This window comes from Petaurus breviceps, unplaced genomic scaffold (genome assembly GCF_028583685.1).
Source record: "Petaurus breviceps papuanus isolate PSGF00001 unplaced genomic scaffold, PetGlider_PUasm1.0 90760, whole genome shotgun sequence".
Lineage (NCBI taxonomy): Eukaryota > Metazoa > Chordata > Mammalia > Diprotodontia > Petauridae > Petaurus > Petaurus breviceps.
In genome coordinates, this window is record NW_027187338.1 from 4,254,069 (window position 1) to 4,267,423 (window position 13,355).

At 43.7% G+C, this 13,355-nt stretch overlaps 1 protein-coding gene across 1 annotated transcript in view; it reads right to left on the reverse strand.

Moving 5' to 3' along the window:
• Positions 1-13,355, reverse strand: part of GRIK3 (glutamate ionotropic receptor kainate type subunit 3) — a 324,566-nt gene that overhangs the window by 98,121 nt on the left and 213,090 nt on the right. The window contains exons 6-7 of the mRNA XM_069067957.1: positions 5,089-5,262; positions 3,386-3,529 (exon numbers count right to left, since the gene is read on the reverse strand). Coding sequence (XP_068924058.1) covers positions 3,386-3,529; positions 5,089-5,262 — 318 coding nt within the window. The remainder of the gene's footprint in view (positions 1-3,385; positions 3,530-5,088; positions 5,263-13,355) is intronic.

The window sequence follows — 13,355 nt, forward strand, 5'->3', positions numbered from 1 at the left end:
ACACTGATTTTCCTAAACCACAAGTCTCACCATCTTTCACACACACCACCCTCACACCCCATTTAATAAACTCTAGTGGCTCTCTATCACAATCTAGGATCCAAATATAAAATCAAATCCAGGATCAAATATAAAATCCCTTGCTTGGCATTCAAAGCCCTTCATAATCTGGTTCCCCCTCCACTTTAGTCTTATAGCTTATTCACCCTTACACTGATGGTCCAGTGAAACTGGTTTCCTTGCTCCTTCTCCAGCAATAAAACTGGACATTCTGAAATTCTCGCCCTTCTCATCTCTCCCTCCTGGCTTCCCTGGCCTCCTTCAAGTGTGCTTGCTAAAATCCCACTTTCTCCAGGAAGTCTTTCCCGTTCCCCTCCAATACTAGTGCCTTTCCTCTGTTGATGATGTCCAATTTATCTCGTTTATATCTTCATTGTTCATATTTTCTTTTGCTTATTGTCTCCCTCATAAGAATGTAAGCTTCTTGATGGCAGGGACTGGTTTTTGTCCTTTTTTTATATTCCCAGCACTTAACACAGTACCTGGGACACAGCTGGCACTTACTATATGCTTATTGGCTGATTGACAAGCAGTATGAGAGACTTGAAAGTCAAACAGTCTTAAGGGGCAGTAAAAGAAGCCCAGTGACCAGAGGGGAAGAAGTGACCATCTCATTGTCCTCTGCCCAGGTCAGGTCACATCTGGAGTATTGTGTCCAATTGCAAATACCTCATTTAGGAAGTGAATTGTCAATCCTTTCCACTGAGGTATTTTTCTGAAGCTCCATGAGGGCATGGAGGTGACCCTGGGCACTCAAAGGATGTGCCAAGCTCTCGCAGGTTCAACCAAGCTGAAGAGGCTAAAGTCCATGAGAGCCTCTAATGATGGGACAGCAAGAGGAATAAAAAATGGACTTCAGAAAGACCTTCCTCACAGAGAAGTATGTAAGACATAGGAATGAGGGAGGCCCCAGGCATTTTTCCAAAGATGGGAGATCCTCCCTTCCTACCAATGACAGGGCAGTTCCTCCAGTGCCATAAAGGGATGGATGATCACAGAGATAGCTAGATTATTTGGGTAAGCTCTTCAGTGCTTTGAAATATTGTCCTGCTTGGGTTTCTGATTCTCATCAGGGGTTAAATAACCATCTGATCTTGTACCTTTACTGTATGTCACACTCCCATGGAACCTAGGAGGTGCAGTGAACAAAACATTGGGTTTGGAATCCAGAAGACCTGAGTTCAAATAAGGCCTCCAACACTTGGTAGCCATGTGATGCTAGTTAAATCATTTAACCTCTATTTGTCTGTTTATTCAACATTGAAATGAGACTAGTAATAGCGCCTACCTCTCAGGGTTGTTCTGAGGAACAAATGAGATATTTGTAAAAAAAAAAAAAAAACTGAAACAATGGCTGGCCCATAACAGGCACTTGACAAATCCTTTTTCCTTCCCTTCTGCCCCTGGATTCTGATCTGGGGATCCCTGGCTTTTTGGCACAGCCCCTAAAGCTCTTTCCTGCATTCAGGTAAATAACTCTGGTTGCAGGCAGCTGAAGGCTGTCAAGTATTTAGCCCTAGGGATCCCCCTCCCTCCCTTGCCCGTGCACTGATCTTGTCCATCTTCTCTCCAGGGCTGGCAGAAAGAGGGATGGAGAGAAAAGATAGAGCAAGAATAGGCAATAGGAGGTCCTTTCAAATTTTATCTTCTGACCCAGGCTCCCACTGAGGGCCTTGGCTGGGTCTAGAGGTACATGCTGGGAAATTGTTTGGGGGAGGAAAAGTCAGTTAGAAGAGTTTTGGAGTCAATAAAATACCTTTAGTTAGCTGTACCAGTATGGGGGAGTCAACTGGTCACGAGACAGGAACTTGGGACTCAGAGTAGACTGAAATCTCAATGGGAGAAAACGTATCATCTGCATTGGGAACCACTTATGTGGCTGTTACATTAGCAAATGCCCAATCACCAAAATGGGGAGGAGGACTCTGCCTGGGGCAAACTCCATGCGGAGTATTGTGTTCAGTCCTGAAGACACGTTTTAAGTGGGGTGTTTTCAATTATGACGGTTTTCTAGGAAAGGTAGCTTTGATAGTATAGGCTTTGAAGACTGTGCCATATAAAGATCAGTTGAAGGAACTGGAAGGGGGTTATCTTGGAAAGGGAAAAATGGGGGCTGATGAGATGGTCTTCAAGTATTTGAAAGCCTGTTATGAAGAAGAGGGATTAGACTTCTCCTTGGTCTCAGAGGAGAGAACTAGAAGCATATACATTGGTATCAAAGTATTGGGGACACAGATTTCAGCTTAGGGCAAACAAAAATCTTGTTGGATGTGGAATAGTTTGCTTTAGAGGGCAGTGAGTTCTCTGTCACTGGGGGTCTTTAAGTGCAAATGGCAAAAGGGACTCATGATTTGGGGTGGACTAAAGAGGTCTCTGCAGTCCCTTCCAACTCCAAAGTCAGGATTTGACCCTTCTATCATCTTGTCCATTGGGCAGATCTTAAGTCTACTAATTGGTCATTTTCTAGAACTAAGGCACCATAGTTTGGCCTTCGTTAAGAAGCAAGGAATAGGGGTGGCCAGGTGGCATAGTGAGCTAGAGCACTGGCCCCAGAGTCAGGAGACCTGGGATCGAATCCAGGCTCAGATACTTAGCACCCATCCAGAAACACCTGGCCATGCAACCTGCAGCAAGTTACTTAACCCCAATTGCTTTAATAAAAAAAGAAGGAAGGAAACACACCTTAATTAAGCATCTAATATGTGATGAGCTCTTTATGAATGCTATCTCATCTGATCCTTAAAACAACTCTGTGAGGTAGGTGCTATTACTATCCCCAATTTTCACTTTTTGGGGATAGTAAAATTGGGAAAACTAAAGCAAATATAAATTAAGTGACTTGACCAGGATCACACTTCTAGAAAATGTCTGAAGTCAGATTTGAACTCAAGTCTTTGTTACTCTGGGTTCAGTACTCCAAGCACCTTAGTGCCTGGAGGGTAGGTGGTCTGAACACATGCCATCTAAGACATTAGGGTTTCAGGAACATGGCATCACCATTATCTAATTTTAATAAAAGCAAAATAGCTAGAATATTTGTAAGAGCACTGGGTGGGGGACACAAGGTATTGGTTCAAGGTCTGGTTTTGCCACTGTGACTGTGAGCAAGCTCCTCCTCCCTGCTGTGCCTCAGTTTCCCCCAGTGTGAATAAAATGGCACTGGTAAGGCTTATTTCACCTGCCTCACAAAGCTGTAATCCTTGCCTAGGGCCCTGGCCACAGGTGTGCCCTTTCTTCCTCCCTCCTCCCTGTTCTTCAATCCCTCCCATCCTGTGTGGAGGGCTTTGCTCCCCACCTCCATGGTGGTCCATACAAGAACACTCACTTCTTTGATGAAATTCATGAAGCGACCTCCAAAGCGCCAGGCTTTATGGCGGTGACACTGCAGCGAATTGACAGTCATCTGCGGGGCCCGCTGGTAGCACACAGAGACAATATGGACAGCATCATAGAGCAAGGCCGCATCTGTCTGGAATGGAAGGGCAGGGAGGGCAGCAGAGCTGAGAACAGCTTCCCTAAGCCAACGGGGCCCGCCCTTCTCTTCATCCCACCTACTAAGTCCCCCCACTCCCCAGTCACCTTCCTATACTCAGTCCTGGAGCTGCCAAAGGGACCTGTAGCAAGGAGGAGCTTTGCCCTGCTGTATGGAGTATGCTCCTGAACTGGTCCATGTCAATGGAGATCTGTCCATCTCACAGATAGGGAAAACTGAGGCAGAAGGCATGATGTGGCACTTTCCCAGAACCAGGACCCAAGGTATCACTCTAGGTCCTTATCTATCTTACCCCAGTTACTAAATATGGGACAGAGCTGCCTAGGAACCCCAGAGCCTCCTGGGGAAGTCCAGTCTGGTCTAATGGGACTGTTAGCTCAGTCTTTCAAGGAAAAGTCCTCTGTCCCAACTCTAACCTATATAAAGGTGCCCATATGGTACATTCACACAAACACATAAGCACTCAGACATACTCACATCTCCATGCAGACACATGCAAGCACACTTATGCACATACATACATAGGCAGACTTAGACATGTACCTACATACATGCTTTCATGCACACACACAAACATACCTATTTGTGCACACACATAATAGTCATGGCATATAACATACATACATAGCACCCTACCTTTATTATCTAATTTAACACCTCTGTGTTATAATTATCACATTATTATTATCCCCATTTTACTGATGGAGAAAGTTAGGCTCAGAGATGTTGGGTCCATGTCCACACAGCTAGTAAACATCAAAGACAGGATTTGAAACTAGGTCTTTCTGGCTCCAATTTCAGCACTCTCTTCTATACCACACTGAGTCTCTGTATGTATAAATACATGTATACAGGGAGAAAAAAAACACCCAAGTAACTGTTTATTTGCACAATACATGGTGTGGTGGAAAAGAACAGTATTCTGCTCTGTAAATGAAGGAGGTCTAAATGAGACTAAATGGCCTCGAAGGGGCTTCTTGGTTCTAAATCCTTTCATTTTCTGAAACATACACACACATAAAGCCACGTATTTGCATACATGCTTGCACACAGCATGACAAAGAAGCCACGTTATTATTCTATATACACATGTACAGTTAGGCACATGTATGTACACACAAACATGTTTATACACAGGCATGTGCATATTAAAACACACTCAAAGATGCACCCGTGATGACAGGTGCCCTAATTTATTTGGCTATCTGCTCATCCTTTCTGCCCCCCAACACATAAATCAGCATTAAAAGAGACACCCACCTTTTATCTCCTTCCTGCCAGACTAGTACTATCAGGAAGAGGCTAGGATCCCACTTAGCGTTCCGGGGCTGAAGTCTTTGTGCCAGCTGTGTAGATGATTGGCACAGATACGGTCCAAACTCACCTCCCACTCAGCAGTGATTATCCCCCTAGGGTGACGCAGACTTCACCAAGGCTACTCCTGCCTAGTCACCGTAATTATGGACGGGCCAGGAGGAACCCCTCCCTCCTTCCCCTGCAAGCTGCCCGACCCTGCCCTGCCTTGCCCTTCGCACCATCATCACCCCATCCAGCAGGCCAGACTCAGCCCGGGGTGCCGCCTGCAGCCTCTCCATGGACCACTTCTCTACAATGGCTGAGACATGGGGGTTCTCCACATTGAGGATCCGGAACCCTGTCAGATTCACTCCGGAGTAGCGGTAGGGCTCCAAGTCTAATGCATAAAGATCCTTAAAAGAGAGAGAGAGAAAAATCAGTTTAAATCACATGAACACTGTTCTATGGGGTCCCCTCCTCCCCAGGGGCAGGGATAGACCAGGGAGGGAGGTGGCGAAAGTCAGTGGAAGAAACCCTGACCTTGGAGTCAGGAGACTTGACTGGCAGCAGAGCATGGCACAGCACTTGGCACAGTGTCTGGAACATAGTAGGTGCTATGTAAATGTGTATTCCCTTCCTTAAATCTCAACAAATAATAATAGTTAACATTTATATGGCACTTTGTATACATTATCTTATATGACCTTCACAATAAGCCTGGGAGGTAAAAGCAATGCTTAGCCCGGCACATAGTAGGGCTAATAAATGTTTATTGATTGATTGCTACTATTATTCCCATTTTATTGATGAGGAAACTGAGGCTGAAATAGATTAAGTGACTTGCCCAGCTAGTAAGTGTTAGTCAGGATTTGAACTCAGGTTCTACTGCTTAGCAAACGAGTGATTTAGGGAAAATCATTCCTCCTCTCCAGGCCTCAATTTCCTTATTTGTAAAATGGGGACAAAAATATTCAAAACTATGTTCCTTGTAGACTGAAAGCACCTAGGAGTTGAATTTACTTCTAAACCTCCCCATCAGTTCTTTTCAGCTCAGAAGGAAATGCTTCCTTCCTAGAAAGGAGGGAGAAAAAAGAACAGAACTGGGAGATGTGAGAGGTCTAATGGGGTAGAGGGAAAAGCTTTGGAATAAGAATCAAGAAACAGGGATTTTTCTAAAGTCTCTTCCCTGTTGTGCTCTGTAAAATGGGGTGGTTTGACTTGCTGTTCTTGGAGATTTTCTTCTGGCTTTGGCATTCTATGTTCTAAGATTATCTCTCACAACTTCAAAATTTTGTGCTTCATGTTCTTCATGTTCAGCTCAGACATTTTTTCACCCTCTCAGCTCTGACATTTTCTATTCTGAAGTCCCTTCCAGCTCTGACATTCTCTGTTCTAAGCTCCCTCTCAGTTCTGACATTCTGTTCTAAAGGCCCTCCAAGCTCTGACATTTCTGGGTTCTAAGGTCCCTTCCAACTCTGAAGATCTGTGTTCTAAAATCCTTCTCAGTTCTGACATCCATTGTTTTAAGGGCCTTCCCAGCTCTGACATTCTATGTTCTAAGGTCCCTTCCAACTCTGACATTCTGTTTTCTAAAGTCCTTCTCAGTTCTGATATTCTATGTTCTAAAGGCCCTCTGAGCTCTGACATCTCTGGGTGTGAAGGTCCCTTCCAATTCTGACATTCTATGTCCTGATGACCTTCTCAGTCCTGATATTCAATGTTCTAAGGGACTTCCCAGTTTTGACATTCTATGTTCTAAGGTCCCTCCCAACTCTGACATTCTGTTTTCTGTGGTCTTGTCTGACTCTGACAGGACAGGGACAGGAAACATTTCTGGATGAGAGACAAGAGAGCTTGTTGACCATGTTTGCTATCATTTCTCTTCTCTCTCCAGAAGATCTGGTGCCTGAGTGGTGAGGGAGCTGGGGCCTAGAAGGTGCTTGACCATCCTGGAACTTCTCCCTCCTCTCCTATCCCTAAGCCCTGCTTGGTATTGTACTAGGACTATCTCACCCCCAGAGGGGAATCATTAGGTTTGTTGGGACCCTTTGGTTGTATTTTACTTTCCACAGCTACAATTAGATTAGATTTTATCATCCAAGCTAGCCATATTTACAATTTTTCTGTTGAATTAATTATGTTCTGGAGGAGAGATGAAGGGTAATAAAACTCAGAGCACATAAAACAGAGACTGCCACACTGGGCTGACTTCAGCTTGGCCTGAGATCCTCCTAATTGATACTAAATTCCCTTTGTTCTGCCTTCCCTCACAAATCCGTCTTCCTCAGCTTTTAATTTTTTTTAGAAGGGGGAAGGGAGGGTTCGGAAGGGGAGCAAAGGTCCTTTTCTTCAAGAAGGTACATCTCATAGGATTGTAGATTTAAGCCTGGAAGGGACCATCATTTATTCCAAACCTTTCATTTTACAGGAAAGGAAACTAAGACCCAGACAGAGGAAGGGACAGATCCAGATAGGAAAAGGGACTGGCCCAAGGTAATACAGCCAGTAACTAGCACATCCAGAAGTTCAGATCTGTTAAACATTAGAAAAAGGTCTCTTGGCTGACCTGGACCAGTAGAACTGGAAATAGTATGTGTGTTGAAACCCAAGGCCTTTTGGAGTATGGAATGTTGTACACTGAGAACAGGGAAGGACTTACAGTTAGCCGGTATAGAATACAGAGCATTGGGGGGAGGGGGGGGCAGCTAGGTGGCGCAGTGAATAGAACACCAGCCCTGGAGTCAGGAGGACCTGAGTTCAAATCTGGCCTCGGACACTTAACACTTACTAGCTGTGTAACCTTGAGCACGTCACTTAACCACAATTGCCCTGCCCTCCCCCCTCCAAAAAGCAAAAAAAAAAAAAAAGAAAAGAAAAGAAAAGAAAGAAAAGAAAAAGAAAGAGCACTGGACTTGGAATCAGGAAGACCTCAGTTCAAATCTTGCCTTAGAAACTTAGGAGCTGTATGACCCTGGGCAAGTCACTTAACTTCTCTATCTTTAGTTTCCTTGTCTGTAAAATGAAGGGATTGGATCCAGTGGTCTGTAAGATCCCTTCCAGATCTAAATGTATGATGTTATGCTTTTTCCATGTGTATCCCCAGTTCTTAGCATAGTGCTTGGAACATAGTAAGTACATGATAAATACCTTTTCATTCAATATAAATAAGAAATTCCCAACAAGTTGTTCCATTAGATCCAGTAAGCACTTAACAGTCTACTATGTGCAAAGCATGGTGGTGTGTACTAGGGATATAAAACAAAAATGAAGACATTCCCACTATCAAGGAGTTATTCTGCTAGGGATAGGAGAAAGAATATAGGTAAGTAAAAATGATGGGCAGCCAGGTGGCAAAGTAGATAAAGTGCCTGGACTGAAGTCAGGAAGAACTGAGTTCAAATCCAGCCTCGGACACTTCCTAACTGTGTGACCCTGGACAAGCCACTTCACCCTGTTTGCCTCAGTTTCCTCTTTAGTGAAATGAGCTGGAGAAAGAAATGGTAAAGCACTCCAGCATCTTTGCCAAGAAAACCCCAAATAGGATTCTCACAGAGAGTTAGACATGACTGAAAATGACTGAACAACAAAAATAAAAACAACATAATGTAAGGAGGAAAGAAAGTGCTAACAACTAGATGAATCCGGGAAGCCTTCATGTAGAGGTAGTTTTAAAGTCAAGCTTTGAAGAAAGCTAAGGATTATGGGGTGGCTAGGTGGCACAGTGAGTAAAGTGCCAGCCTTGGAGTCAGGAGGACTGGAGTTTGGTTCCGGCCTCAGACACTTAACACACACACACACACACACACACACACACACACACACACACACACACAAAACTAGCCATGTAACTTTGGGCAAGTTACTTAACCCCAATTGCCCTCCAAAAGGCAAAAAAAAGAAAAAAACAGAAGTGAAGGGGAAGCATGTCCCAGGCATGGCATGCAGCCTGTGCTGTATGGAGGCAAGACCTGGAGTTCTGAGTTGAAAGAACAAGTTGCTTCAGAATGCAAAGGGCAGTAACAGGAGTAAGTCTGAAAAGGTAGGCTAGAGTTAGATTTGGTTTTAAATGCCAAGCTGAGAAGTTTGTATTCTGTTTTACAGGTGACAGGGAGCCACTGAAGATTTTTGAGCACAAGAGTGACATAGAGTTATGCTTTTAAGATTATTTTGGCAGTGCTCCAGAGCACTTCTGAGTGAACAGGGATAAAATGCAATTGGGAAATATTTAGAAAAATAAATAAAAATACAATAAAACATAGATAATGTCAATGTGTGCTTTTCTAAGTCAATATTTGGCCCATAGAAATATTTACGTATGGTTTAGTGGCCCCTATTTCTATTTGCATTTGACTTCAATTGTGTAGAAGTGGACTGGAGAAACAAGAGCCTGAAAGATGGGAGGTGAATTAAGAGACCACTGACAAATTCTGGGTTAGAGATGATAAGGGCTTCATCAAGAGTTTTGGCTTTGTGAGGGGAGAGAAGGAAACACTCCGGAGCAGGGTTGTGTAGGCAGACTCAAGATCTGACAAATGATTCAATATGAGGGTGAGAGAGATTTAGGAGATGAGAATGACTTTGGGGTTGTGAATCTGAGTGAAAATAAAAAAGCAGTAAGCCCCTCAAGAGTAAGGGTCTTCAAACACAGGCTGGATGACCATAGGTCCAAGATGTTGTAGAGGGAATTCCTGCTTAGGTAGGGATTGGATTTAAATGTCTCCCAACTTTCCTTCCAGGTCTGCTCATTTACCTGCCTGGGTGACCTTAGACAAGCCATTTAACCTTTTAGGGTCTTATCAGGAAAATAAAGAGGATGGACTCAGACAATCTCTAAGGTCCCTTTCAGCTCTGAATCCTATGACTGCCCACTGAAGTTTTCATTCATTCTTAGTTATGGTGATTCTATAGGAGGATGCAGGTGGGAACTTGGGATATGGAGGGGCATGCTGATCCCCTTAGCCCCCCAAGAAGAAGGGGCTGCCTCCACCCTTGTCTGAGTATTCTTACCTTTTGAAAGTCAGGGAAAGAGGTAGAGTACCAATACCGATCTCTCTGATCTGCAGCCTCCTCTATCTCCCAGGCTGTCTGCCCCCCTCTCCTAAGCTGCACCTGTTTCTCAAGGGAGAAATTCCAGTCTTAGCATTTTTCTCAGAAGCTGCATCAGAATGAACCAATTCTGAGACAGCATTAGGAGAGGAGGACGCGGGACAAGTCAGCCACTGGCAGAGAGAAGAAAGGCGGCTTTCGGCCCTTTGGCTCAGTGCCATGTTTCTGCTGGATTTTTGGAAACCGAGCAAGTTTCTGGCTTTACAAAGGTTTCCACTTAGAGACCAAGGTGGGGGGAGTAGTAAATGGGGAATGAAGGATAGGGGGTCCCATCGGTGAAGTTTAGAGTAGAAGAGAGATTATTTGGAGTAGGTGTAGTCAGGAAAGTCTGTTTCCATCACAAATCCTGCAGGTAGAAACCAGGTCTCCTCACTTCACATGTTCAATAAACACTTCCTTATTGACTAGAGCATAGTAGACAATACTCAATAAAGGCCAATAGATTTTTTTTTTAATTCAGGGAGGTTTAATTTTTTTCTATATAGGGTCATCTTAACGTTCAAAAAAAGTGTTTTGAAAAAAGTTGGTTCCATCTTAACATCTCAAAACTTATGACTTTCCATAAGGCAACACTCTCTCACTGAAAATCAGAGATGTGGACACAGCATTTTCCGAATATTCAGGCATCTTAAATAGTGCTAAGATAAACATTTCTTTAAATGTTAATGGAGGAATCACAGGCTTCCATTTTGGGAAATGCTGGCTGGCAAAACAGATGCTTTCAAACAAATAAACAAAAAAATGTTTGATTTGGGTTGTCGAGACTCACTTAAAGAATATGACAAGTTAGGGATTAGAAACATAGCTTCAAGATTGACAGGGCCATAATGAGAACTCTCTCCCCCCAAAGTGATGATAGCAATCAGACCTTGTATTTAAATAATATTTTATAAGCAATAAGCTGTTTTCATAGGCATTAACTCATGTGATCTTTGCAATAGTTCTGGTAGGTAGGATGACAGTATCAATGGTCATCAAGTTTAACCCCCTTCCTTGAGGAAACTGAGGCTAGGGAGGGAAAGTAATTTGCTAAGATTGTGACCTTCAGTATCAGAATCATTCCTACTAGGGATATAGCACAGCTCCTTTAGAACTTACAGTATCACAGAGCTAGAGGTCAAAGGGAATCACATATTTCATTGTAACCTATTCCCTCATTTTACAGATGAGGGAAAACTCAGGCTCAGAGAGGATGATTTGCCCAAGGTCACATGGGTAGTAGGCAGCAGGGCTGGAATGCTCTCTGCATCACGTGCCTCTGGCTCCCATCACTCAGGATGAAAAGCAATATCCAGTCCTCATCATTACCATGACATGTGTCACTGTTAGGACATGTGGACAGTGAAGAAGCTTCTTTCCACAGCCCTAATTTCTCTCCACAGCTGGATGGGGCCAGGACCCCGGGCACTATAGGCACTGAACTACTCTCAACCTCACTGCTTGGCAGGAAGTTGTAGCTCTGGATGCCAAATGTTGACACACTGTATTCAGTATCGACTGGGGACCTTTTAGAAACATTCAGTCTAACATAATAGACTAATTCATTAGCACCCCATGGGTCTAGCCGGGGAGATGCTGAAGCACAAGCATCGCGAGCTAGAAAAACACTGCCTTAAGGAATGACAGATTAAAATATCTTTCCCGTGATATAACTGTTAGTGCAGGGAAGTGGCATTAATTGTGATTGCTTATCTATTAATTTATTATAATTCTTTTTTTTCCACCTCCAGGCATTTACCTACACATGACATGTACGAGGGGCTCAGCTGGGGCTGATTAATACGGGGTTATCTGCAAACGGCTCGGAGCTGCCTGGAATAGATAATGGCAGCCAGGGTAATTAAAATGTCTTCTGCATTTGAGAAATAAGTTTCAGTAATTTTTTAAATGGGTGAGTCTGTGACGTGGGTTTCCGAAAGGGAACAAGATGGATAGCCTTTCACTCCTGACTAAACATGTCTATTTTGGGCCAATTGCCAGGAGTCAACACGGAAGTGGGAAGGGAGCTCCGTTGTTGTATGCGTAATTCAATTCAATTCAACCGAATGTACTAAATATCACTATTAAGAGCATATATTAAACATCTACTAGCTGTGATGTCAAGGGGCAGTGTGGCATAATGGATAGAGGTCCAGCTTTAGAGCCAGGGATACCTGGATTCAAGTTCTGTCTCTGAAACATAGTGTAACCTGAATCTTCAAGTGTAACCTGAATCTTCTTGCTTTCAGCAATTCTAGACTCTCTTCAGTTCCCTGAAAGGTGAGAAAAACTCAGGGAAATAGTTGGAATGATCAAGGTGTCAGCTCCTTTACATGTCATTATGTCCCGTGGTAAAATGAATAGAGCTTTGCTTTTGGGGTCAAGAAGAGCTGAGTTCAAATCCAGCCTTGGACACTTATTAGCTGTGTGACCTGCAGCAAGTCACTTAACTTCTTCCTGCCTCAGTTTCCTCAACTGTAAAAATGCAGATATTAATAGCACCTACCTCTCAGGGTTGTTGTGAGAATCATGTGAGAAAATATTTGTAAAACACTTAGCACAACGACTAGCATATAGCAAGTGCTTAATAAATGCTTGTTGACTAAATTACAGATGAGTTGCTGGTCTGCATTAGTGGAGGAGGTTTCCAAATAAGGAGTTTGCTGTATAAATGGAATCACAACTCAGGGACAATTTTTTTTAAAGAATGAGGTATTGTGCTAGGATCTAGAAATGCAAAAAACAAAACCAATGTGAGCACTGCCCTCAGGAAGCTTACATTCTACTAGGGGAATAAGGAATTCAGATCATGTAAACAAAATGAGTAGAGAACGGGAAGTTGAGGAGGGAAAGAACCCTTCAGGAGCTGAGACTGCTTAAGATGAGAGGCAGATGCAAAGGTACCAGGACCCTGGTGATTCCCTGACTGCCTGCTCATGTTAACTCTCCTTGGAGTCTGGTTCATTTATTCTAAATATGGTAGGCTGGATGTGGTTGTTTTTTGTTTGTCCTTGGTTTTGAAGAGGACTGGTGATGGCCCAGGATGTGGCGTATAACCTTGACATCTTGATGTCTGACCAAGCTCTAAGTACTCCACAAAGCCCCCTTAAGCCCCCTTCATCACTGTTGGAACAAACTGTTCTCATCTGCCCATTCTACTAGGTGCGGTATAACAATCCTGGAGTCTCCAGGCCAAGAGCAGAGACCAGCTTTTCTCAACTGTTTCCTACAATGGTCTGGCAAAGGGGCCAAGGAGAAGACCCTTTTGTCAAGGTTACTCAGGGGCAGGCCCATCCTGGTCCAAGAAGAGAAGCTGTGGGTTGGAAGGAGAATCTCCTAATTCAATACTGAAGGCATTAAAGCAAGGCCAAGGGGATGGCAGGACCTGATTATATAACAAGGAAAGGAAGAAACAGTGGGT